Consider the following 26,703-nt stretch of genomic DNA (forward strand, 5'->3'; position numbering starts at 1 on the left):
CTCATTTGAAGGAAAGATGTTCTGAGACAAAAGATTTAAAAATACTCTTTCATTCGCAAGTTCCTTTTGTAAAGTGTTGGTTTGTTCTGTTTCTTTTTTTTAAATCACATTTATTTGACATAGGAACCTCATCATTTCTTTGAGTTTAGGATTAGATCATTAGACCTGAGACACTATTATTTGTTACAGCCGTCTCTGACTCTCAATCACAAGTTCTCATGTCAGCAGTGTTTATCATTAAAATCTTCATTAATATACTCTTAATCATTAAAACTAGAGATAGTATGATGTACACTAATGACCACTTTCTCTCTCTGCAGTCTGTACATAGGAAGACTTGCCCCGAATGTTGATGCTACCTACAATATCTGCTGGACAACTCATATAGCCAATAAATGGTTTTAGGCACTTCAAAGCTATGGACAGCTAAGCACAGGGGTTCCTGTTCTCGCAGCTCATTCTGACAGGGTAGCAACCCTAATGCCTTTTGTGTGCAAGTCAGTTGTCAGGGTACCGGTAATCATGATCTTTGTATACCCAGGACAAACATAACACTGTGCCAACTATCAGCGGAACTGTAAGAGGGACTGACCCCTTTGGAATAAGTATTTGAGGAGCAAACACCATGAAAGAAATCTTTAAAACAGACGCGTGCCAGAGAGACCCTGAATGTGTAAGTAGAATACCTGAAACAAGAAGAAACTCAGTAACTCAGTCTAATAGTTCTCCTGTGTCCCTGGTACCTCATCTGCCAAGGACCAGAAACATCACTTCCATTTTCACCTAAGTTAGTTAGCATTCCTGCTGACTGCTTTGTGTGAATTCACACCAAATTCAACTCAAGCCTTTTCAAGTCATCACTAAAACCCACTTTATGTTAGGATCCATGACATACAACAGGGCATTAATATTGACCTATCACATAATAGGCACCTTAACTACCAAAAATGACTTTTTAGTGTAGACATTGCCAGATTTAGAGAAGATGAATGTATTTCCCTAGAAGGTGACAATGCCTTTCTGACATTACCTGAAATCTTACTGTTACACTTAATATAAATATAGCCTTGTCTTATGAAAAGGTGCAGATCAGCATGTGTGATGATTGCGGAGTAACACCGAACATCTGCCAAACACAGTGTGACTAACCTTATGCCAATTAGTTTCCTTCCAGCTTAGCTAAGTAACTACCACAGCTGCCTTTCATTACCAGGTCTGTTTTAAATATTCAGCTTGGTTTCAAATAGTAAATATTAACTACTAAGCAAGCTGGCTCTGCAGCTGCTCTGATTTGGAGCAGAGGAGCTTTATGGAAAGCCTTCTTCTACCATGCACTGCCTAGTAGACTCTCCCTAGCAATGGTTTGCATCAGCCCATCACCATTTCTCCTGCTAGGACTCTGTTTAAGCCCATTAGCTGGGAACCCCAGCTTATCAGTACTGTTGTCCCAGAACAGATAGGCTGTTTCTTTGTACCCTCAGGGGCAATGGTGAGTGAAGTCAGAGAGGTAGCTCTGCTACTGAGAAGGCACATATTTAGTAGATAAAACATATTACTAGGACGGTGACTTATTGTAAACACCTGGAATTGAATAACTGGGTTCCTGGAGCATAATGGTTTACAGTCTGCAAATGGTTTACAGTCAGTTGAAAGTGCAGCTTCAAGAGGCAAGTAGTTAAATATGGGCTATTCTCATGGTGAAATTGGTACCCTATTGCTCAGTTTGATAACAAAAAAATCCAGTTCAGATACATTGCAATGCATTTACAGTCTTCCAACAATATTGCCTTGAAACTCCATTCAAAGTGCCCATATAAAAATAAACTTTACAAGGAAACTTGGGCTTTGGTGTACAGGATGCACTCAGCCTTACAAAGATTGATCTCTGAGCTGGCAGCTGACTGCTATATGTCCTATGGCGTCTGCTGGAAAAGATTCTTTTCTGAGGAACAATGCAGTAGAAAATCCATATAGATATTGTTAGAACTACCCAGCAAATCTTATGAGAGAGTTTACTTGAATAAGAGGAGTGTCTCTGATGTTCTTCACCTGAGAGAATTGGACTTGTCCAAGCCTCCAAGGTACACCCTAAAACTTGGTCTCTACTCATTGAATTCAGCAGCTTAATGGGAAGTCACTACCACCACAGGTGATGCAATGATTATTACACCCTAGTTTGGTATGTACCTTATGAAGTGACATAGATCACCATGTCAATGTGACAACACCTGTAAGTCTGAAATACAGTCCAGAACTCCCTTTAGCTGAAGCAGAAAGTTAATGCAGCTAATTAACAGGGAAAGACAGGCAAATTCTTCACAGGCAAGATTGTGATAGAACCTTCTTTTTTTTGAGGATGATGACCATACCTTCATCAGAAGAGTTGTTGAAAAGGTTCATGCTAAAAGACTAGTAGCATGTGCTAGGCTTTCACCATTCTTTTAAGACAAAGAGTATACATGTACTATGTTCATCACATGAAGATGGTGTATTCAGCTTCTGGAAATCAGCATGGAAGAGTGTGCCCTGGTCAGAGTTTGCAGCTAATGCAGGTGGACTATATCATATGCTACAAGATTAACTGGAAAATCTGTGCTTTTTCCTGTGTTCCCTAGTCACTGAGGACCTAGAAGTGATTTCTACATAGCAAATGTGACTAGACATGTTAATTAATGTGGGTTCTCTGCAGCATGATCAGAACTAGCTGCCTAGCCTCTGCCTGCTGCGTGGACAGATTCTGTCTGAAGAGATCTGTTTTCCTCACAGGAGAGCTGAAAGGGTATGATCTGTTTGCAGTACACCTACCATGCTTTCTGTCAACAACCTAACATCAGTCTTGCACCATCTCTTCAGGAAGCATGCTGAAGTTCTCCAAAACTCCAGAATTATATGTGGCCACTGTCATTTAGCAAGCAATTTGTTTTCCATGGGCAAAAGTGACAGTACTCATTCAGACCAGACTTTTAAGAATTGCACATCAATAACAAGCTCCACTGCATGAATCTTGGACCCTTTAACGAAAGAAACCTAACCTGCCCTCACTTTTCTGCTCCAGACTGCACTGGATTGTGCTGATTTGCAGCCTGTTGTTCTGCCCTGGAAGAGAGCTGGGTACACCTTGTAACTCATAGGACAGAGACCACAGAAGCTTGTGTGACCTCTCATACTGCAGATAGGATTATAGAGCAGCATTTTGTTGCAGCTTCAGACGTCAAGGCTGAGCTTGATTTTCTTAGTTCCAGCTCCAGCAGATGTTTCCAGGAGTCATGTGGCCACTGTCTATAATGCAGTAGAGCTCAGTGCTACCATTTATTTTCACAAAGACCATTATGGACTTTAAAAGCCCAAATCTGGGCCCAAAGACTTGACACTATCTTCTCTGGTCCAGGTCGACAAAGTCCTTATTAATGGAGCAGAGAGCAAAAAATCTGGCAGGACCCATGAGTGCAGTGCAGTAGCTTTCAGAAGGTTTCCATTCATTCTCCTATCTGCCGGTATGGATGCCCACAGCAAATCAAGAGCTGAATTACAACCAAGATTCAAGTCACTTCCTTGCCAAAGCAGGACCCGTTCATACCAGTGATGGCCCACTTACACCAAAGCCACTTTTATACTCCAGGCAACTGCTCCTTAGAAAGGATTTTTAGGTCATCTTTAGGCCTAGATTCAGTGGACCATTACACAAGGCTTCATATAACTGCCCTTACTGTGGTCTTTGGCTTTCAAGGGCGGGAAAAAATAGCAAGGATTGTCACTGTCTTCTTGGCGTTTTCTTTGCAGTCATAGTTCCTACGGCTTCAATTGCTGGCAAAGTGGATCTCTACGGTGCTTCTGCCAAGCAGAATTACTGCTGTTGCCTCAGGGTCTGATATAGCTGTTGGTAAACTACCACCCTGCTCTCCCAGCTATTTTGTAAGGAGCTTCAGATTATCTTCTGGGCACAACTGCTGTGTTCTCATACAGAATGATCTGATTTTCCTCTAGCCTAGATAAAACACCAACCACCACGTTAATTAAAAAAAAAAAAAAAAAAAAGTTTTACGTACATAAAATAAACAGAACAGAGGAAATCCAAGGCATTACAGAGGAAAAAATACAATCCTTTAGATCAGAGTTTTCTTCCCCTTCAGATCAGGGAAAACCCCATCCTAACCAGAACAGGTCCATCAGCACTGCAAAAAAAGAGTGGAACCTCTACAAATTTTGCTCACTCATTTCCAAGAGACTTACTTCAATCATTCATCCCTTCCTCTGGGTAGGAGCCCTACATAAGTCTATTAAATACTGCTCTTACTTCATGACTAATCCTGAACACCCATACTCTACCAGAGTAGAGTTGGCTACTTTGATAAAGCACCCTGTACAATTTTTATACCAGCTCTCACATATTGCTTGAATTAAGCAGTAAGTGGCCAAGAAGTGCGGAACTAGATGTGCTATCAGTGCTCAGACTGGAGTTGGGTAAGACCGATGGAGAGGAGCAGAGTTTGTTGGAGGAAATACCGCATAAATCTGAGCTTTCTCCTATGCAATTTGTGTGTTCATGAGACATCAGACTGCTGTGACATCAGTAACGCTGCAATATTATAATGTATAAGCCCAACTAACCCAAAGCATGTTGTTTTGCAATACTAAAAACACAATGACACAATTCAGCAGGAGAAATGATGCTATCACAATGAAACTCAGTCTCAGAAGACTAGATGGACTGTAGGAGTTTATATACTGTATATATGTAACGGTTTAAGAAAGGTCATCTAATTTCCATTCAAGTTATGATAGCTGTTATCTTTAAGGTACCTTTATGTTTTGGTCCAAAATGTTTGTAAACTAGCTAATGCAGATTTTTTTGCATCAAGTGATCTCGTAAGACATTAGTGAAGTCACGCTCTGTTTTTCAAGATATTTGAAAATTTAATATTTATCAGTGCTGTGCTTATTACTTTAGTCTATGACTAATCCTTAAGAACACTACATCTATCATATGGCAAGTGTAATAGTAACTAACTGAATAAGGCAGATTAAGCGTATTTAGCATTACCTACCCAAATATGTACTTTAGAAAGGCATACGTAAGTTTTACAATTAGGAGATAAAAATGACATGGCTAGAGAGAAATAAACTGATTTTTTGATTTCCCAGGCACCTGTTTTTATCTTGGTTCAGCCAGAGAAAGATTTTGAATATAACAACTGGTCAGGTTTGAGCTTTGTTTAGAAACTTGCCTGATAATTAGATGCAGAGGCCGTTAAATATATATCATTTTTCCACTGTGCAAGCACAAATTATTTCCTGTAATAAATGTCAACGTACATGTTACTAGGCTGTATATAGATCAGAAATGGATATTTATAATTAGCCTGCATTTGTCTTCACCTCTATCTTTGTTTCCAAGGGTTGCTATGGATAGCTGTTCTTCCACCTCCTGTGTTCTGATTTTACAGGTCTTGTGAGTCTCACAAGGATGAATCCTCTCTTCTATAGCATTCAATATTAATACAATGACCTGATGAAGCAACCTAAGTGAAAATATGGGCAATACTGCAATAAGTATTACATCTTGCCATTAAACTTGAACAAAAGACTCTTGCAGCCTTCCCGTGCCTTCCTAGGACAGCCACCTAAAGCAGCGTAGGCAAACTGAGAAACATGCTAACAAGAGAAACATTCTCAGTGGGTTGCCTCTTCTCTAAACTCCTATTCCCTGGGGATGCTAAATGTTATGCTAAGAACTATGCCCAATAGTTATAAAGACAAAAATGTCCACTTTCATTTACACCAAGCCAAGATACCATATCCCCTTTCCTTCAGTGGATATTGCCACAGTAATCCATTTATCGATTGATTTATTTCAACACTCATCTGGGAATGATAAGAACTGCAGTGAAGTACATGCTACAAAATACTTCTGCCTAGCAAGGAAGATTGCTTTCAGCTCAGCACTTCATGCTTCGAGAGACTAAATTCTCTCAAAGAGAGACCAGTGGCCCCATGATGGCCCAGGGGTGCTGCTACCAGAGGGACCTCCAGCCGTTCTCCGGGGTGGCAGGACAATTTCTGTTGTGCTCTCCCAGAACCTGGAAGTTGCTGAATGATGGCTGGGAGAGGCTGGGGGACGACTCATTTTGAGCAGCCAGCCTCACCCTGTGCCATTAGGAGAGAGTGAACTTTTTCCTGGAAATAAATGTAGATTCTGGGATTTACTGCCCGACAAAACCGGAGTGATTATGGATCCCACCGCTTTCAGGCAACGTGCACGACCCCCGGCAGCAGCCAAGCTTTCCCGGTCCGTAGCCACACGCTCCCTCGCTGTGTCCCCAGCCCTGTCCCGCACACTGACCCCGTCGGTGGCCGGGCGGATCGAGCCACAGCTCTGGGTCACGGGCGGGGGCTGCAGGTGGCCTTCGGCTCGCTCCAGCCCAGCTGCCACAAGGCGCCGTGCGCTCGGCTGGCCCGGGGAGCCGGCACCGATTTTAAAAGCCCCAGGGGAAAGGCAGAGGCACCCCGGCCCGGCAGCGCTCCTGCAGCCCGCGTCCCTCCGCGCATCTGCTCGCACCCCCCGCACCCCCCCCCGGCCCGCGGACGCCCGCAGCTCGCTCCCGCGGGGCCGCAGCTCCTGCCCCGCATCCCCCCGCCAGGGAGCCGCACCCGCGCCCCAAGCCGCTGCGGGCCGCCAGCAGCAGCACCGGGGCCGGCACGGCAGCGCTCCGCCCCGTGCCGCCTCGCCCCCCGCGGTGCCAGTGCGGAGAAGGGCGCCACAGAGCCGTGACGTCAGAGCGGCGGCTGAGGGGGGAGAAATGCCCTTGCTATGACGTCATCCTGCTGCCGTCCCCGCGCGGGACGGGCGCCAGCAGCCGCGGCTGCCGCCGGTGCCCGCCCGGAGCCGCCCCCGGCGGGGCGGGTCGCGCAGCTCAGCTCAGCTCAGCTCGGCTCGGCTCGGCGCGGCGCAGCGCAGCGCAGGGCGGGTCCCGGCGCAGGAGCCGCTGCCGGGTGCGCTGGGCCCGGGCAGCCGCCGTGCCAGCAGCTCTCGGCGGGGCGATGCGGATGGCGGTCGGTGCGGCAGCGGGCGAGGGGGCAGCGCAGAGCCCCGGCCCCGCCGCCGTGTCGCTGGGCTTGAGCGTGGCCGTGGTCTCCAGCCTGGTGAACGGCTCCACCTTCGTCCTGCAGAAGAAAGGGATCGTGCGGGCCCGCGGGCGAGGTAGGGGCCCGGCGCTGCGGTGGCGGCGGGCGGGAGCGCCCCCTCCTCCCCCGGGCTTCCCAGCCTCCCGCTCCCTCCGCACCGCCGCCTCTCCCCGGTCTCCGGAGAATCGCCGCCGGCACCGCGCGGGACGGGTCCCCCCGCCCGGGAGCCGCCCGCCCCGGGGACGCTCCCTCCGCTCGCCCCTGCGCAGCACCCGCGGAAGGACCGCGGCGGCTCCGCGCTGCGGCGGCTCCGGCCCGGCCCGGCGGGAGAGAGCCGGGGGCAGCCGCCGGGCCCGGCCCGCGGAGGGCAAGCGGGGCCTCCGCGGGACAGGCTCCCTGGGTCGGGGCAGACCCTCTGCCGGGGGGGAGGCGGTGTCGCCTGGAGCGGGGGGCACCTTCCGGGCGGCAGGGCTGGGCGAGCCGGCCGTGGTGCATCACCCTAAGCGCGTTCGGCACGGCAGGCCGCCGGCTGGAGGGGGCGGCAGCGGTGTGAGGAACGGGCGAGGGGCGGCAGGTGGCGAGCGGCGCGGGCCGGTTACCGCGGCCGTCAGCAACAGCTCCCGGTGCGGCCGGGGCCGGGCCGCTGTGTGTGCACACGCGTGTCGCTCCTGCGGCGCTGCCATGGGCTTGCGGGACTTTGCAACCCCTCGCTTTGGCTCCCATAGTTTCTCGCCACCAACTGCGCCAGCACGCCTCGTCACCTGTTTATTCTGGCTCTTCCACGGACACGGGCGATAAGTGCCATCAGTCACGTGGTGGTTTCCTTTTTGTAGGGATGGGAAGCACACCAGCAACGTGAAACCATGTCTTTCTTTCATTTTTCAGATTGAAATCCCATACCTCATTGTTGTTTCCCGAGATTAACAGTCAGGAGCTGACTGTGCAATCTGGGCAGTTTAGCCAAAACAAAGCTGTAAATTCACAGAGTATGAAGATCTTCTGTATTTTATTCTGAAACTGGTGCTCCTCAAAGCATGTAGCCTCTGAATAGCATTTGCTAGTTGTATCTCGATGCTTTGAATATAGGAAAATGCAATATATTTGGTTGTTCTTAAAACTGCACTGTTACATGAGGGGAAAGTTGTAAACACAGGTTGTGTGAGGCCTCACAGGTTGCGTCAGGCCTCTGAATTGCGTATCTGTGGTCAGTAGCTGTTCTGTAGGTGATGGTGTCTGTGTATGAGCACGTGTCCATAGGTTCTGGGAACTCTTTCTTACAAACAAATCCTTTTTAGTGACCACGACGTGCTAGGTATTTTCTCTCTCTATGTGTATGTATGTAAAGGAAAAAAATTAATATATTTATCTATATATATGTACACACGAACATGTCTTTGAGATGGTTAGTGTTAGGCAGCAGTGTGTTTCCAGTGGGTGCTGCATCTGGCGTGTTCAGGGTGGATGCGGTAGAGCAGAACAAGCTTGCAACTATGTTGCTACTAGCAGGCAGCCTGATCTAATGAGCTTTTTTTGCCTTCTGTGCAATAACCTTACGGTTAAGGGCCTCAGACAAATGACTGTTTTGCCAGCACAGTCTCCCTTTCCCTCCAAGATGGCTGTAATACACTTTTATGGTCTGCAGAGAGATCGTGTTTGCATTATAAATACAAACCTTTTTTTTTTTTTTTTTGTAAGGGAAACAATGAGGGAGTGTGAGAGAAAGGAATGACTTTCCATCCCAGGGCAGTTGGAGGAAGTTTCTGGTTTGCAGTTTAGCGGAGTCTAATTACTCCTGAAGAGTTTTCAGTGGAGCAGTGGGTTAAGTGGGTGAAGGCCGTGTGCCTGCTCTGGCAGCTGTAAAACATCCTGTTTTGAAGATATCGCTGGTGTTTATTTGCATGTCTTGCCGAGCAATTTGTAGTGTTTCCTATTGCCGTGCTCAGTGTGCAGACGTCCAGGGAAATACCCTAGGCTTCTCTCTGTTTAATGGTGTGAACCAGCACGGTTCTGTCTTGAATCTAGCAGTCGGAGCTGCGAGCCCGAGATAGTGTCAGATGATGTCTTTTTTTCCATTGGTTTCAGTAGGTGTTGTATAATTAACAAGGAGGTACATGGAGTCTTTTTTTGTCTTCTCTCTTGAATCAATAATATAGTATCAATGCAATTAGTAATCCTTGCTTCGACAGAAACAGCCACGGATGACAAATATTTTGCAAAGTTGTCTTTCTTGAGTCAATATTTTCTGTAATTTGTGCCCCCAACAGTGGTTTTATTTTATATGCAATAACAAAAGTCTAAAAAATGATTGCACCCACTCTAAAGCTGGCCATTTTCATTAGTCATTTTCTATCTCATTTCAATTATATAGTGTGATTTCTAAGTGCTTAATATTTTATACATCTCCAGACTTATAGATTATTGTGGTTTTCTTTCATTTGGGATTTCAGCATAGGTACAGTACTGCATATAGCTTCAGCAGCTGTTGAGAGAGCATCTTTCCAAATAAATGCATAGCTGAATTGCTAGAAAGAGGAGCAGAACATAAGAGCAGAACATGATGCTTGGTGAAGGTCATGCTTGGTGAAGGCTGGGCTTTAGGTTGGTAAGCAGTCATTAGCCTTGATGTTCGACAGAAGCAGGACTTAGAAAACATGGTGCACAGGTTCCCTTGGTGCATCTCATGGCAAGAGCCTATAACCTGACAGTGAAAATAATCATCCTGGAGCTTGGGAGGCACTAAAGGACAATCCAGAGTTTTCACTCCTCTCTTTGAAACAGGGCAGTACGTCAGGAATTCAGAAGTTTCAGTCGTAGCACTTTCCAGTGCTCAAATACAGGAGGATCGTTTCACACTGTGGTACTGCCAAAACTGCATGCCAAAACAATTTCTCTGCTACAGTTTCACTGAGGTTATATTAGCAACCTAATTGGTGCAAATCATGTTTTGTTTCCATAGGTTTCCCATTCTCCTAGCGGTGGTTCTAATCTGTACGTTTAAATTTTAGATGTCATCTTCAAATGCATTTGGTGATGTTTTGGATGCTCTTCTATGTAATACTGCATTAGCATCACATAGGTACTTCAAATTGGAAATCAGAACTTCTGACTAATAAGTTGCCTTAAGATCTAACTTGGACACTTAGGCCAAATCTGAGCATCCTCTCTTTTTTCCTCTCACTCCATTGCCTTGAAGAACAGGGTTAAGATGAAGGTTCTCAATAGTTGAGACTGTTGAAATTGTTCTGGTTTGTAGTTCCAATATTGCAATTTTATATTTTTCTAATATGTCTTCCTATACTTCCTCTTCCAGGTACTTCGTACTTAACAGATATAGTATGGTGGTCTGGCACTATTGCAAGTAAGTATCTTAAAAGGTTTGATTTTTATTGAAGGGAGAAATTGCACTTAGATGGTGAAATGAGACATCGGGAAATTGAGGTTCTCATCTTGAATCTCATGCTTGCTTGTCACAAAATTCTCATCCCTCAGAAATACCCCACCTTTAGTAAACTCTTACTCTGGCTACTGTGGCTGATAGTGTTTGAGAAGGCAAAGAGCTGGGACAAACCTGAGTCAGACATCTTTCTGCATTTCCAAACCATCTGGTACTTGCAGCCTCTGGAAGCCACACGCTGCTCTGACTCTGGGTTCCTGCGCTGTTTGTGTCTCTGGATTGCACTGGTCTGCTCAGTTTTTAATAAAACTCAAAGCTGAATAAGAAATTGTCACTCTGCCCAAAAGGGCTTGTTGAGCACATGTTATTTTTTAGATCAGAAAGCACTTAGCCAGCCTCAATCAAAAAAAAAATCTTTTTGATTTCTCATCTGACAGATAGTTTCAGTTTTGCTTTTAATCTACAAGATTAATATGAAGCCTGGTGTGGTGCTGATATGGGATCAGTGTAATTTTACTCTTAGTATCTTTGTAAACTCTGCTCACACTAAATTCCCTCTCTGATGTGAATCCAGAGCATGGGGAGCAGCTGGCTTTCTCCTCTTGCAGTTCAGCCCTAGTTAACTCATGAGCTTAAAATCATACTCCACAGCCCACCTTGAAACCCTAATCTAGCCTCTTGCGAATTATTTTGAAACATCCTGATGCTGTTTCTGAGAAGTACGTGAGTCTAGTTGTGCCCCTTGTTTCTTGACAGCAAGGTAACTTTCTGATTTTGTTGTCCTCAAGCTATGCAAAAGGAAAGAAAACTGGTAGATCTATTGAAGGATAAAGTTCACAGCAAGTGTAGGAGCCAACAGACTTCAGAGGAAAGTCCTCAGCTAATTTAACCTGCGTTTAGGTAGTTCTGTGTCAGCTTCCTCCTCTGCTGGGATCAATACTGCCTAAGTAGCAATAAATCTGTGCATTAATCGCTGTCATTTATCACTCGTGAGGCTCCCATCTTGGATCTCCAAGCAGAAGGAGTTAAAATCAGAGAGGTTATAATTACAGGAGTTTATCTTGGTGAATCAGAGAAAACTATTTCATGCTTAAAAGAGCTGACCAAATCGAATGAAGGCAAAACAGCCGAAGGGAATGATATCAGTTGGCTTTTGTCCAGTAGCTAGGTGCAGATATTTCAAAAACAAAGTCTCAGCAAGTTTACAGAGGAACAAGGGAAGAATTGCTTGAAGATATTATAGATTCAGAACTGCAACAATGTCACAAACAGCGATAGCAAGGGCCAGGTAGGCACCTGTGGGATGCAGAGAAAGGCGATGTTTGCGGAATTAGCGATTTCCCCAGTTATCTGGGTGAGATTATAACAGCTGACATAATTCTCTCCAGCAGGGCATTTGGAGTTTGGATGACTAACAAAACCCACATAAACTCTATCAACTTATTTTCACGATATTTGTTCAGATGGTGAACAAGCAGTTCTGTGTTGGCATGCTGACTCAGCATAACACTGCCTAACCATTCTGGGGCCTTGGGATGATCCACTGGATTACTGAAGACTTCAAAGGAAGGGCTACAGATTCTGCTGAGGGACTTTTTCTTACACTGTAGTCAAAAGAGTGATTGCAGCATGTGTACAGGTATTTCAATGAGCATTAAACTAATTAATTGGCTAATTAATTAGTTTCAGTGCAGGTTTTGACAGCAGTGTAGATGCGGCTGGCTTTTATAGTGGATACATCTATGTTAGTGCTTTATTGCAGGTGGGGAAATACACTTGTGAAGTGCATCTCCTGTTTGTCTCCACAGACTGGGATTTTTTTACATTGTTGAGCAGTCTTGTAGCTCCTGAACTGGACTTTTAAGATGAAACTAGGCTGGAAGATGCACTCTAGGAACATACCTAATGCACACCAGCTCCAAACAGACTTTCAGTCCATGGGAGCAGGCTGAAGTTAGTCTGAAATAAACCCCCTGACATTCATAGAGCAGGCGTCTTTGCTGTACAGGTCTACTGCTGGTCTCCTTGCTAATGTAGACATACCAGTGTGCATGAAGTTTTGTGTTGCAATAACTTTGGGGATATTAGTATTCCTTTAGCAAATTTACAGCTTGGTGTGCCTTCAGGAACTGAAGCAGAGTCTTGACTTAGAGCACTGAGGTATCTAGAGAGGAATTTCTGTCCAGAGAGGACTGGATAGGTGTGCAGCAAAAGTCCTCAACATCAGCTAGATGGTAACAATTACTGAGATTCTTTTTTTAATCGGTCTTAATTCAGTCCTGGTCTGTCATTTGTGGTAGAAAGAGACTTACTATTACTCCATGGTGGTACTGAAAACCTCTGGTAAGTTCAGTTGCCTTACAATATGTGCAGTTTGACTGAAGCTTCAGAGACCTAATTTATGGGTTGGTGTTGGTACCATCTGTTAGGACTCTTCCAACAGAAAGCTAAAGTGCCTGACCTCCAAAAAAAGCAACCTTCTGTCAGTCAATTAGAAATGTATTGTAACCTGCAGAAACACAGTGTGCCAGCAGTGACCTGTCCTCTGTGCAAGATCTGCCCCAGTGCCTTCAGATGCCTTGAAGATAATGCCAAAGCTGCCACATATATCTACGGAAAACAAGCCTGAGCCTCATAGCTGATTTACTCTGTTCCTGGGGCAGGAAGACCATCACCAATTCTTGTGCTCCAGAAATGCTGCTCATTAACTTCTCTGGCTCACTCCTGCACGTAGGGAAAGCCTCAGTGAATTGAATTAGTATAATTTTGCCATACTCTGCAGTTTTGTAAGTTTGTTTGTCCCCTTCATGTTTCCTGTAGGTTACACAGGTCTTCAGCTCTACTGCTAATGTGAGCTAATTTGGTAAATTAATTAATGTTTGCACAGTGCTTTGCAGGCGTAAAAAACAGGATGATGGTAATGATATTTGATAGTCAAGGGCAATGACAGCCTGAGTATAAAGACAGCTTGGATTCTTGAAGTGTTTTGAAATACAGATAATGGCTTTTAACATCATCTGGAAATTTGAGCCGTATGTAGTTTGTGTTCAGTCTCAAGGTTCTTGCCAGTTACCACAGACCCTGTAACTATGCAAGCATCGCATTGCCCTGTTATGAACTTGCCAGCACTTGCAAAATCATCCATCTTTTCTTCTTTAACTGAAAACTTGAACACACGAACTGTTTATCAAAGCTGTGGTGTGCAATAGTGTGGTACCTCTTGGAATTTGCTTTTATTGGGGGAAAGAAAAGAATATGACTGTGAGGCTGTTACTATAAATTGTCAGGGATCTCTTCTTTTTACCGTGGTCCTGAATCACTTTTGATGTTATATAGTGTTGTGAAAATTTAATGTGGCCTACTGTGTGTTAAAAAGCCCTCACGCATGTGCTTAGTATTTCATTAGTAGATGCCTTTCCTCAGCACTGTCCTTATTTCTTCCATGTGCTCCTCCCCCCCCCCCGCCCCGCCCCCAAGGTAACACTGCTGTTAGGAACTGTAACCAAGTTACATGTATGCACATTCTAAAGATGAAATCATGGGTTATTTGTACTTTTAGCCTTCCTTATATAAATATGTGAGTGCAATCCATGAGTGTTTCTAAGTCATAGTCTTATTTATAAGTTAAATGAGATTTACTGTGCTCTCTTGGATCTTCTTGTGTAGCAAATATAAATCTTATATTAAAAAATAATTTTAAAATATAGAAAAATTCCAGTCATTTTGTTTAAGTGCAAAATTAACAGAGCTAAGCAAATCTGTAACATCTGTTTTCTAGTTAGGTCAGTCTTTCCCAAACAGTATTGGGTAAGTTTTCATTGCTGCTTTTTACAAAGGGATTTAAAGGCTTATTTCTGGTTCTCTTGGCAGTGGCCCTGGGTCAAATAGGGAATTTCTTGGCCTACACTGCAGTCCCAACTGTGCTAGTGACGCCCTTGGGAGCTCTTGGCGTTCCATTTGGGTAAGAGTTTGCTTTTCTTGTTCTTATCTGAATGTTGTTACTGTTTAATAAAATGTCAGATAGATTCAGTGATCACTGGAGGTCCACTGAGAAGATAACAGGCTTATGGCTGTTAATGATGTGTTACAATGTCCTATTTTCCTATTTACCCCAGCAAAGCGGTGGGATGGGAAGCTGGGGGAGGCAATAGTGAAGAAGGCGTTCCTGAGTATCTTCTGGTTTAACTAACACTATGATCTGGAACAGATAAACTTTTTTTTTTCCTCTTCACTGTGGTTATTCTGGACTCTTCTGCCTATTCTCTTACTCGCAGTTCCCTTACTATGTAGATCTTTCCTTTTGTCTCACGTTCTTTCTCTCCCCTGCTTTCCACAGCCCACGTGATTATTGATGCTGATTCCCATTTAATTGGATTTGGCCTCTTTCCTGAAGCAAGGGAGTCCCTTGCATATGCACGCCCCCAGCTTCTTGAGTGTTATATTCATGGGGTCGGTGGGGGGAACAAAAAATGCAGTGAGTGTTCCTTAAAAGGAGTTTAATTATGCAACTAAACGTTTTGTGAATAGCTAGACTTACAGCTGTGAAACTACTGCAGTGTAGAAGTACAATTCTTCAGAAACAAAGCTGTGCGCTGCCTCGAGACTTTTCTGTTGGCTGCTGTTGGCTGCTGAACTGTGCATCTGACTGCACTGGTCATCTGTTTCAGAGTGTAGATTGCTTTCTATGGGCTTCGTGCTGTCTTTAGTTTCATACACTAAGCAGCATATTGATGGTGCTCTACTTACCACCCACTATTTTGTCCTAAGCCACATAATTTTGTGTATTTTGGTCAGCTGGGTGTCTAAGCAGAGTCCTGTGTTCTTTGTAACCAAAGGTCACTTTTATCTCATGACTGCTCAGCACCTGTAAAATGGGGCTTCATGACAGCTTACCAATTTGTTAATGGGTAGATATCTGTCTCGGGTGTCAGATGCCTGGTTTGGGGGGGTTGGGTTCTTTTTGGAGGAGGTGGTGTGCTGGTGTTCTTTGGGGTGTTGTGCCTGGGCTTTTTGTTGTGTTTTGGGGGGTTTCGTTGTTGTTTTTCCTGGCAGGAGGCATCAAGGATTGAGTAGGACTGCGACTACATAAATCTTTCTTAAAATAACTCAGAAATGCATTTTGAGGATCCACCAACATTTGGTCATGATCCATCAACATTTGATACTATCCCTTTAAGAGGGAAATTCATGTGGTGCATCACTGTTAGAGCATTATTAACAGAATGTAGTCAAACTTTTAATTTTCTTCCTCTTTGTGAAAGGTCCATTTTAGCTTCTTACTTACTGAAAGAGAAACTGAACATTCTTGGCAAGCTGGGATGTTTGCTGAGCTGCGCTGGGTCTGTTGTTCTCATCATCCATTCCCCAAAGTCCGAGAGTGTAACGACTCAGGCTGAGCTTGAAGAGAAGCTTACAAATCCAGGTACTTTGTTCTTTTATTAACTCATAATGATTTTGTGAGTTTGATCAAGAGCGCTTAAGATGAAGGGGCTTACCACTTCTACCAGTCAGGAAAATTGACTTGTGAAGAAGTCAATTGACAGAGACAGACCAGTACAGCTTTTGTGCAGGAAAATGATGCCTTGCTGTACTTGGAACATCGCTGGGATACATGTGTGCAGAAAGGAAAATGTGGGTACTTTTGAAAGCATTATCCTGTGCAGCAAGCTCAGAACAATGGCCATTTGAACTTGTGTATTTTTCTAAAATGATGAAAAAGTGTATCTTGCTACTTAGAGATGAAGGGTACAGTTCTAGGATCTCAATTTAAGCTATCTTATGCAAAACAAAAATGCTGATTGTCTCTTGTTCTTTAATTCTGCATTTTCTTTTTTTATTAAAAGTTTATGCTAGATACCAGTTATGTTCCAAGCAGACTTCTTTGCACAATAAAGGTGTGTAGAAATAGACTGTTGAGACATATGCTGAAATGCCTGTTCTTTCTCACAGAGAATGTGAAGCCTCACTAGCTGCTGGAGGACACATACTAGTGCTAATATGTGCCAAATCTACTTTTATTTTTCTTGCATAAGAGCTAAACTGCCAACTATTGTTATTTCCTTTAATTGCTTTAGGTGAGAGAAACTCAAACCTAGTAACGTCAACTATTCGAAAAATGTGCAAACAAAGAAAAGAAAACAAATACCTTGATCTAAATTTACCGTTTCAATCTGACCAAAATTAATTGGAAATTAATTTCTTTAAAACTGTAAAGCATGAATTGTTTTTCATCAGTCTAATCTGTATACTGATGCTATTATGTAAATGATAGGGCCTTCCAGTTTGTCCATACTCATCTTGCTCACTTCAATGGGATCTTAACTTTAAGTTCTTTGCTGGATCCACCTATCATGCTCTGTTGCACTGGTTATGAATGAGGTGTTATCACTGCTGTCTCTCACAGGGGGCTTTAAGGAGTATAGTCCTGATGCAAGAGAGAATAAAATTTAAAAAGCCATCTTAAATCCAGTTCAAATCTGCAACAGTGTGTATTTTACTACATGATGATCTGTTTTACCCAAAGAACAGAACAACATCTTCAGTTGCAGGTGCCCACAACAACTCTTAAAAGCTCAGTGATCTGGAATGGACCTCTGTTCAATAGCAAATCTTAATCCTGTTGTATATATGAAGTTCGCTGGTACAACATGATTTGCCTGTCAAAATCTTTAGAAGGCTAAGAGTTTTCACCTTGCTATTACCTTGTTTTCTTTTTGTTTTCCAGTTTTCGTGGGTTATCTCTGCATAGTGCTGCTAATGCTTCTCCTGCTTATCTTCTGGATAGCTCCAGCTCATGGACCTACTAATATCATGGTTTACATCAGTATTTGTTCTCTGTTGGGCAGTTTCACTGTTCCCAGCACGAAAGGCATTGGGCTGGCGGCTCAAGACATCTTTCATAATAACCCATCAAGTCAAAGGGCTCTGTACCTATGTCTGGTACTTCTGGCAGTATTAGGATGTAGCATTATCATTCAGTTCAGATACATCAATAAGGCACTGGAATGTTTTGACTCCTCTGTGTTTGGTGCCATCTACTATGTTGTGTTTACCACCCTAGTCCTGTTGGCTTCAGCCATCCTTTTCAGAGAATGGAGTAATGTAGGAGTGGTAGATTTCTTGGGAATGGCTTGTGGTTTCACCACAGTATCTATTGGAATTGTTCTTATACAAGTCTTCAAGGAATTCAACTTCAATATTGGGGATTTAAATAAACCTAACATGAAGACAGATTAAAATAATTTTTGAGGGGAAACTGGATGGCTCAGGGAAGGATGCAGAGCCTTTCATTTCTAGGTCACTGATTCAAATATGATTCAGGTTGGTAGTTACCCTGTGACAATTTGGTGGCCTACGTGAAATGAATTGGAGGCTCCATCCAGTTTCAAAGGAACAGTTGTCCATGTACCCCAGTCAACACAATAAATGACCTTAATTGGAACCACTGATTGAGTCAGCATAGAGACCAATGTATTTCCTTACTGTAAAAGGTAATCCAGTAAAAAAGATCTGGGGATATTCTGACAGACCTGTTTGTGAAAGCTTGCATTGTGGCTTGTGAGGTACTGTTTCTGTGGGCAGAGAACATCAGTTTCTAATGCACTCAATCTGACACCTTTCATGAGTGATATATACCTTAAAATATAGTGGGGGGGGAAAGTGAGTGGGACAAGTTGTTAATCTCAACATAGCAATGTGTTCACCATCAAGGCTGTGAATTCTGAGGCAATTGTTGGTTGAACCGTGGACTGCAAACTTGTCCCTTTTAGTGACTGTTTTGGCAAGTTGGTCTGCTATGCGGTGAAGACACTGGGGAGTTTCAAATTGAATTCTTTACACAGAGCAGTGGACCCTTAAAAATCTTTCACTAATTACTTATCAGCTGATAGTAGTGTCCAGGTATGCATTTTTCTTTGTAATTCACGTGCATTAAGACATACTTTATTCATCTGAGAGTTTTTAATTGGGAGCAGACAGGAAGACTGTGAAGGATGTGGAAATGATGCACAGACCCATTGCCTATATGGTGGCTCAGAACTATTTCAGTGCCTTTGTAATCCAAAATTACTGCATAAATGTGAATGTATTTTTTTTATTTCACTGTCTATAATATTGGACTGTATTCAAATTCTAAACATATAAAGCATCCAGAAGGAGCCACACGTTTTCGGAAGAATTTACAGACCTGAACTGAAACCCTTAGATGCCTTGACAGCTTCTGAAAAACCCATCACCCTAAAGGGAAGAAATAATCTACAGGGGGACTGTTTAAAGCAGTCCAGCATACCTTTATTTTAGTTAAGTGACTAAATACAGGAAACCATTTTGTGAAGTAGCTAATAAGCAGGGACCACAAAAAATTAAATTTGAGAGAGAAGAGCACGAGTTTTCTCATAGCTCCAAAAAAGCTGGTCCAATCCTCTCGTAATGTAGGAAAAGGAGGTTAAAGACTGGAAAAGCGTAGGGAGCTGACCTTCTGAAAACCAACAGGGGTATACATTCAGATCCAGTAATTTACAGACTTCTGTGAACAGTTCAGCCATAATATTTTTACAAGTAGCACAGCTTAAGCTATGATTGGAATGATTCTGAACGGTGTAAACCATTTAGAGAATATTGATCTGTCAAAGAAAGAAATAGTTAATTTTCATGTTCTACTTATATTTGGTTTTTAAAACATCATGAGACAAATGCTTGTAAGGAAAGCTTGAAAAGTAATGAATGTTATCTCCATTTAAATACAAAATGGAAGAGTACAGTGGAACTCAACATCTCTAGTTCAGAAGGTCTCTTGAGACAAATGAAAACCGCAACATGATTACAAGACAGTATTTGAAAAAGTTCGTGACACTATCGAGAAATTGTGAATGTAGCTTTGTGTCTGGGTGACAGGAATGCAGAAGTTAGTTAATGCGAAGTAATACTGTTCACTCTCGTGATGTCTTTTGTTGACCTGAATTAATGTTACCTTAAAACTCAGCCTCTGTTTTCATTTAAAAGCAATGTTATAAGCCCTTCTCATGACAGCAATAATTGTGAACAGTGAACCCTAAAGATTTAGTAATCTGAAGGGACTGTTCTGAGGGAGTAAGAGCCCCACTATGTTATTTGGAAGCTTGTTTTATAACTCCAAATTGCAGCTGAATCACTCTTGAGTTGCCAGAAACACGTTGTTATAGGTCAGCACAGAAGCTAGGTATCTCGGTGAAATGAAACAGCCCTCACAGAGAAAAGGCCATCTCCTTTACATGTTATGTATGGTTTCCAGAAAGTTTGAGGATTGTAGATGAGGTGGATTGGACTGTGAAAGCTGGTTAAAACTAACCTGTTCCATTATTGATTGGAAGATGGTATCTTGGTTTTCAGTAGACAGTTACGTTTTGTCATATTAATTCCCTTTTTTCTGATTGAAACTGAAATTGTACATAGGTTATGAGACCTGTTGTGACCTACTCTTTAAAACAGTATTAGCTGTTTTCTGAAGCAGTCAAGTTGTCATTTCAAATTCAGAGTTCATGAGTTGCCTGTTGGTTTGGTACTAGCCTTTAATTGCTGAAGACTTCTGTGCAAATCTTTAGATCAGAATGGAAATGATTGTGGTCTCATCTTAGTCCTCCTTTGGCCATATTTGTTCGTCTTGTTTTGTTTTAAAATTCACTCCTATTTATTTAGAAAGTGCCTATCTTAGTATGTTAGGTGCATATGCAAGTTAGTAGTAAATATTAGATCCAAAATAATTTTGACTGCCCTGTCTAAACCTTGCCATCTTCTACACCACACACACATGTTTACTTGATAAGCGCTCACTATGCAGAGTAAGAATAAAGTAGCAGCCATGTTCTGTGGTCCTCTGACCATCCTTACAGCTGATAAATGTCTGCATAGGTTCCTTCGCTTCTCCCCAGCTGCTCCTCATCTGTGATAAGCTTTCTGGAAGAGTCTAGTTAACTTCATTGTTTAAAACAGAAATGTCAAAAGCCAGCACATAACGTGAAAAAAATTCTCGTGGCCTTGCACATCCTTTATATCTGCAGCCTTTTACATCATGAATGCTAAAAAATGGAAACCTTTAATTTTGCTACTTTGTTCAGTATATAGCAGCGCTCTTTTCAGTTCTGCTGTACCTGGATCAGTTAATTTCTAACTTTAGAAAAATATTACCATTTTCTGTTGTCACTGTTGGCATGATTCTTCCCCCCTCCATCCCATGCCCTCCTCGTTCTAGGTGTCCTACCTTTTTAGTCCCGTTGCTTTTCTGATTTAAAAGGAGGCACTGTTGAAGTTGAATTTTAGCCATTCCCTCTGGTGGTTCGTTGGTTTTTTTTCACCCCTCTGGCAAGTAAGCACTTTGAATAAGATAGCAGAGTTCCATCATCTCAGGGAGCAAATGTGCATAGTTGTCTCCTGAGCTTTGGTGTCCTTCATGGGTCTGCCCTTTTCATGTTCTCTTTGCATTATGTCTGTTGATAGCTGTGAGCCAGATGACTTCAGTTCTGATTCCAAAGTAGGAGTGGGAGAGGCTACACATACAAAAAGTGGACTCATGACAGTGGTGGGATGTATTTGAATTAAATTCAAATCCATACGAAAGGCGTTTCACTCCGTATTTCTGGCTTCTGTTCTATTTGTCAAACATATTTACTTGGTACTCACTTGAAGATAGATTTTTGATCATTATCCCTTCAGTGTATGGAGGATTTACATGTGTCAGTCACAATCTTTATTAGGTGTCAAACACACAAATCTCTCAAATGTTCAGTAGGAAAGTAGAAACCTTTTTGATACAACCAAAAAAAAAAGTTTGTTACACCTTAAATACTTATGTAAAGAAGAAAAAATATCTAAACAAATTATCTGCTGTACTGACTTTCCAGGACTCTGTATGTGTAAATAGAACCTATTTATTAGCGAGCTGCAACTAACATTAATAAGAACCTGTCATATCACAGTTTGGCAAGTGACGCTTCCTATTAATTATCTTGGTTTATATTGAACATACATGTTTCTCTGAAGTGACTAGCACTGAAAAATGAAAACACTGGATTAATCTGTTGGAACACTAGAAGCTGAGGCTTAGGTTTCCATTTTATTTTAAAAATAGAGGGTTTATATTTGAAGAAAGATTTGGGATTAATAAATATGGGGTGCTTTAAATGGGCAGTTATTTCCATGTTCTACCCCTCTCACCTTTCTGTTTCATAAAGATAAAACATCAAGGATTCTACCAATCTTCCTTGGTTGTCTCGAGATCGCATAACTGCTGAAGTTTTACTGTTAAATCAAATGTTATCAAATGTTTATCTATTACCTGTGTTATCTTATCCGTTACAGAGATTAGTCTTTATAAAACTCTTTGGTGCTACTGAATATGGGCTTAAGTGATGCAGAATAGTAGTGTGTACTGCATTAGGCACCAATGATGTCAACAGTTATTATTGCTAGTGCCCAAGTATTTCAGACAGTAGTGTTGAAATGTTACAAATTAAGAAATCTTTTCTAAAAGCTGCAAATAAGTTTGGGGGTTTTATTGTTATTGTTGAGTTGGGTTGCCCCCCCCCGCCCACCCACAACATTTGCTCTACAGAGTGGAAAATATTACACAAAAGGGGTATTTTTAGGTTAAATCCTTTTTCAACTGTGGAACTTTTGTTGTTTTTATTTATTTACTTTTATTCTTTTCCTGGAATGTAAAAAATAGTTCTAATGGGATGTGGGGAAAAGGTGGATGGCAACAAACATACAGTGTTACGTTTGGTTGCTTCAATGCTATTACAATATAGTTACTACAGATTACATAAAAATGGTTTATTTTATTAGCTTCCAAATAATGTATATATAGATTTGTTAATGGCTTACAAGTCAAGCTTACTCTCTTTGCTTTTTAAATAATAGTTATAGGCATGTTGTATTTGCCTTGTGTAAATTATAAAAGGCTATTTATTAAGTTTTCTGATAACTAATCTATTTATTAACCTGTATTGTTTTAAAATAAATGATTTATTTCTAGCTCAATGCTTGTTTTGTGGTGACTCTATATCGCATGGGGTGGGGTGCTGTGTGAAGTCTTTCCCACACACCCACCTGCCGTACAGCCTAATTCATAAGCCCAAACTATTTCCATTACCCTTTCATAAAATAGCAGCCTTGTTTTTACAGAGAGTAGCAGATTCTTTCATGGGTACAGATCAGTTGCCACACAAAGGGCTCAGCTGTCATATAGTGGTGTCCACCAGTAAGGGATAGTCTTAATGTCTTCATTGTACTGAAGTTTGTTCACCGGTAAAATGAATGCTTCTCTCTCAGAAATGTTTGTTGGGGCCTGAGTCACTTCAAACTGTGTGGTAAGGGTTCTCATGTGCTCTGTTCCTGCATTGCTGTACCTTGGCTATTTGCTAGAGCTTTTGTTTCAAGATCATCTACTCCACAGCTGGGTGTGCACCAAGTGGCAACAGCTGTAAGGAGGTCTGTGTCACCAGTCTGATTTACTGTCACAAGAGCTTCCTGTAGAAAGAATCACTTGAAGAATTACGGTGGTTGCCCAGCTAATCCTTCATCTGAAATTCCTAGCTCCTTGTTTCAGGTACTGGCAAATACGTGACTTTCGGGCATGGGTTGTTCTGTTATATTTTTTTTTAATGGTAGCATTTAGGATTAAGAACTGTTTCAGTCTTTGTACTTGTGTTTTGGGGGATGCATCAGTATTACTGCTGGTCAAAGTTGAAAGTAATTTTTAAAGAAGGAAATTAGCTCCTCTCCAACATAAAATGTTTTATGCAGTGGAAAAGATTGGCATGGAATCTTTACTGGGTATGCCACTGCAATTTTATTTTTTGATGATATTAATGCTACGTACAAAGGCAGACCAGAAAACTAGAGAGGCTTTCCCTTCTACATGCAGCATCTCTGATTTTTAAATGAATATGTATTTTGAGAACATGCTTTTAGCAGGAAAATTCAGTGCTCTCATCTCTTTCTGTGCATCTCTGGAGTTAGGCCTCCAAGGCAGCATTGTGGTAAAGGCAAGTATGCCATTTACACCGCTGTTACTGTTGAAAGTCTGGGACATGACCAATCCTGAGCCTATATCTCTCCGCAACACAGTTTGTATGGGAAGAGTGTTAAAGACCGACATCAGATAGTGCCAAAAGGGGGAAAAAAAAAAAGCCCCAAGGATTTTTCTGAGGTTTGTTCTAAGAGCTTAAGTGTTAAGTTCCTTGTATGTGACAGTGCAACTGTTGTATGAGTAGACTTGCAGACATGGCTTTTTGTTCTGCTCAGCTGTCTTTGTGAAATGCAGCAGGGATGCGGCCACCGGAGACCCTGTTACAGCTGCCCGATTCCCTCATCAATTTTCTGCCAGGTGCAGACCTCACTGGATTCACCACCCTGGTAGGAGTTTCAAAACTGCCAGCTGGCACCTTTCTGCCCAGGGAGCGTGTACCAGAGAGCAGCTCCAGGCAGCTGGTGCGTGGTGGCTTTCATCTCACCCCCTTCGTGATGTGTGCGCAGCTGGAAATTACTGCACTGGGGTCAGTTGGTATGCACACGCGAGTGAGACTGCCTGCTAACCTGGTAATGTTTCCCGAGGTTGTATGGGTGGCATTTTTGCTCTTTGTCCTTTTAAACCTTTTGAGATGTTTAAAGCCTGTCGGTAGCCTAGCAAAAGTACCTGCGCTAGCTGTCCTCTCTTGTGGAATCCATTGAGCACAAAGATGGCTTGTGCTGCTGAGTTACCCCCCAAGAACGGGTTAGGTTTGCATCCTGGTTTTGGCTGGGATAGAGTTAATTTTCTTTCTTGTAGCTGGTGCAGTGCTGTGTTTTGGATTTGTTGTGAGAATAATATTGATAACATCCCTTTAGTCATTGCTAAGTAATGTTAATGCAAAGTCAAGGTCTTCTCAGTTTCTCAGGCCCTGCCAGTGAGGGGGCTGGAGGGACATGGGAAACTGGGAGGGGACACAGCCAGGGCAGCTGCCCTGAACTAGCCAAAGGGATATTCCATACCATGGGATGTCACGCTCAGTATATAAAGCTGGGGGAAGGAGGAGGAAGGTGGGGGGATGTTCAAGGTGATGGCATTTGTCTTCCCAAGTAACCATTTCATATGACGGAGCCCGGTTTTCCTGGAGATGGCTGAACACCTGCCTGCCAACGGGAAGTGGGGAATGAATTCCTTGCTTTGCTTTGCTTGAGTGCGTGGCTTTTGCTTTACCTGTTAAACTGTCTTTATCTCAACCCACGAGTTTTCTCACTTTTACCCTTCCGATTCTCTGTCCCATCCCATTGCGGGGGAGTGAGCGAGCAGCTGTGTGGGCTGAGCTGCTGGCTGGGGTTAAACCATGACACTTTGGCAGGTTACCACCATTCTGATAGTTGGAGTTCTTTCCAGATATTCAGCAAACGTGTCTGAAATACCATGCTGTTGTAAATTACTCAGAGGTACTTTGAGTACTTTCTACTACTGAGCACAACCCCTGGCTTTGAAGTAAAGGCTTAATGATTTGTGCCAAAGTGAGAGCGCTGAAAAAAAAAAGTGTTATTTTGTGTGAGCAGGTGACAGTATGTTAAGCGGAACTAGCAGCCGAAGAAACATGAGGAAGAGGGTTAACAGAGTGACTGAAATCCCAGTCTAATGCTCAAAGGAGCCTAGTTAATATTTTCAGGTGTTTATTACCTTCATTCTTGTTTTAGGTTGGTTGAGAGGTGGTTTTGAAGAGGGGAGAGTAGTAGGAGGAGAGTGGAAGGAGAAGACTAAATCCACTTGCTTCAGACATGGTTGCTGTTTAACTCAGTAATGTTAATTGCATTTCTAGCATTTGGCATGATCACAGGCACATTAATTTCTTTAAACTTTGAACTGTCTTAGATATCAGTACTTACCCTGTTTATACTGTACAGTTTGGCTGGTATGGTTGTTAATTTAAAAAAAAAAAAAATCCATTTGAGGAACCCTTTTCACCAGCTGCTGAACTTTTTCAAAGACATGACAGTTTTGTTATCTTCTACAACACAAAAAAGCCAGCCTCCTACTGTGTAATTACGTAGGTAATAACTGCATATTTCTTAGTGGGTTTTATATAATAAAACAATATTTTTATACAAACACACATATATATATATATATATATAAACTACTTCACAAGTGCAAAGTTCATGTCATGAATACCAGATGAGTTTTAAATTGGGGAATGGAATGCTGCCTTAGAGAATAACACAGGCCTAAAATATATCCATTTGCTTTGGGTGGTGTAGAAATTTTTATTTTTGTGACAGGGCAAGGGACCATTTTTAATGAGAAAGAACACAGCAGGTGCTGTGACGAGCAGCAGCTTTATTATGGACATCCTGTGAGGGAAAGCCAAGACTCCTGCTCCGGTTTTGTTTCCACGTTTAGCAAAAGTGAAGCAGCTGCTTGTGCAGGCTACGGTAATGTCAAATCCTGAGGTGCGAATGATGGAGAAGCAGGGCCTGCTGTCACTAAGGGATATGACAAAACAGTCTTGTTCCCCTTGAAAACGCAGTTGCATCTTCCAGGTGGAGCTACCACAGGTATTTTGGCAGTGCCAGTTACACAGACCTAGTTACAGGGTGGCTGCAGAAAGCCTGTTTAAATAGTTCTGGAGAAACCTGGAGTCTGAAGCTTGTTATGGTTGTTTCAAAGACTCTTCGCTATAAGCTGAGGAGAAATATCAGTCTAGCCATATGTATCAATCCTGCTTCATGTGAGATTAAAGTATGTTTGGTTGTCAAGGGTGCGGCAGGAGGACGGGACCTGGATTTAATGGGTTAATAAGCGCAGCCATGCCCCCAGCCCTGTGAAAAGTCTCTTTCCCTCATTGCTTACGGCGGGAAAGTGTGTTTCTTTCCGCGGAAGCGTAAGAACTGGGCTAAGGGGATGTTAGCGGGCGCGCCTGGGGTGAGACGCGGGAATAACGCGGCCCGGCTGCAGGACAGGGACAAGGACGGCGCCGCCGCGCCCCGCCCCGCCCTCAGCCGCAGCCGCCCGGACGCTCGCCCGTGGGCGGCGGGGCCCAGGCGGGCCGCCGGGGGGCGCCGCAGAGAGACTGCTGCCGGCCGTACGCGGCGGTGGCGCCCCCGGGGAAAGGAGGGGGCGGGGCTACGGCGAGGGGCACGTGACCCCAGGCGGGCGGGGCGCGCGGCCCCGCCGCTGCCTCGCTCTGGGCCGG

General features: G+C 43.1%; 1 protein-coding gene across 2 annotated transcripts; it reads left to right on the forward strand.

Annotated features, from left to right (window-relative positions):
• Window positions 1-6,787: 6,787 nt before the first annotated feature.
• Window positions 6,788-18,619, forward strand: NIPA1 (NIPA magnesium transporter 1). Of its 2 annotated transcripts, XM_040584825.1 has the most exons (5): window positions 6,788-7,198; window positions 10,433-10,480; window positions 14,387-14,477; window positions 15,778-15,938; window positions 17,241-18,619. In XM_040584825.1, the coding sequence occupies exons 1-5, from the start codon at window positions 7,039-7,041 to the stop codon at window positions 17,750-17,752; spliced, it is 972 nt and encodes a 323-aa protein (XP_040440759.1). In that variant the 5' UTR covers window positions 6,788-7,038; the 3' UTR covers window positions 17,753-18,619. The 2 variants fall into 2 exon arrangements, with proteins under 2 accessions (XP_040440759.1, XP_040440760.1); XM_040584826.1 differs by lacking the exons at window positions 6,788-7,198; window positions 10,433-10,480 and adding an exon at window positions 10,511-12,155.
• The last annotated feature ends 8,084 nt before the right edge of the window (window positions 18,620-26,703 follow it).

This window comes from Falco naumanni, chromosome 2 (genome assembly GCF_017639655.2).
Source record: "Falco naumanni isolate bFalNau1 chromosome 2, bFalNau1.pat, whole genome shotgun sequence".
NCBI lineage: Eukaryota > Metazoa > Chordata > Aves > Falconiformes > Falconidae > Falco > Falco naumanni.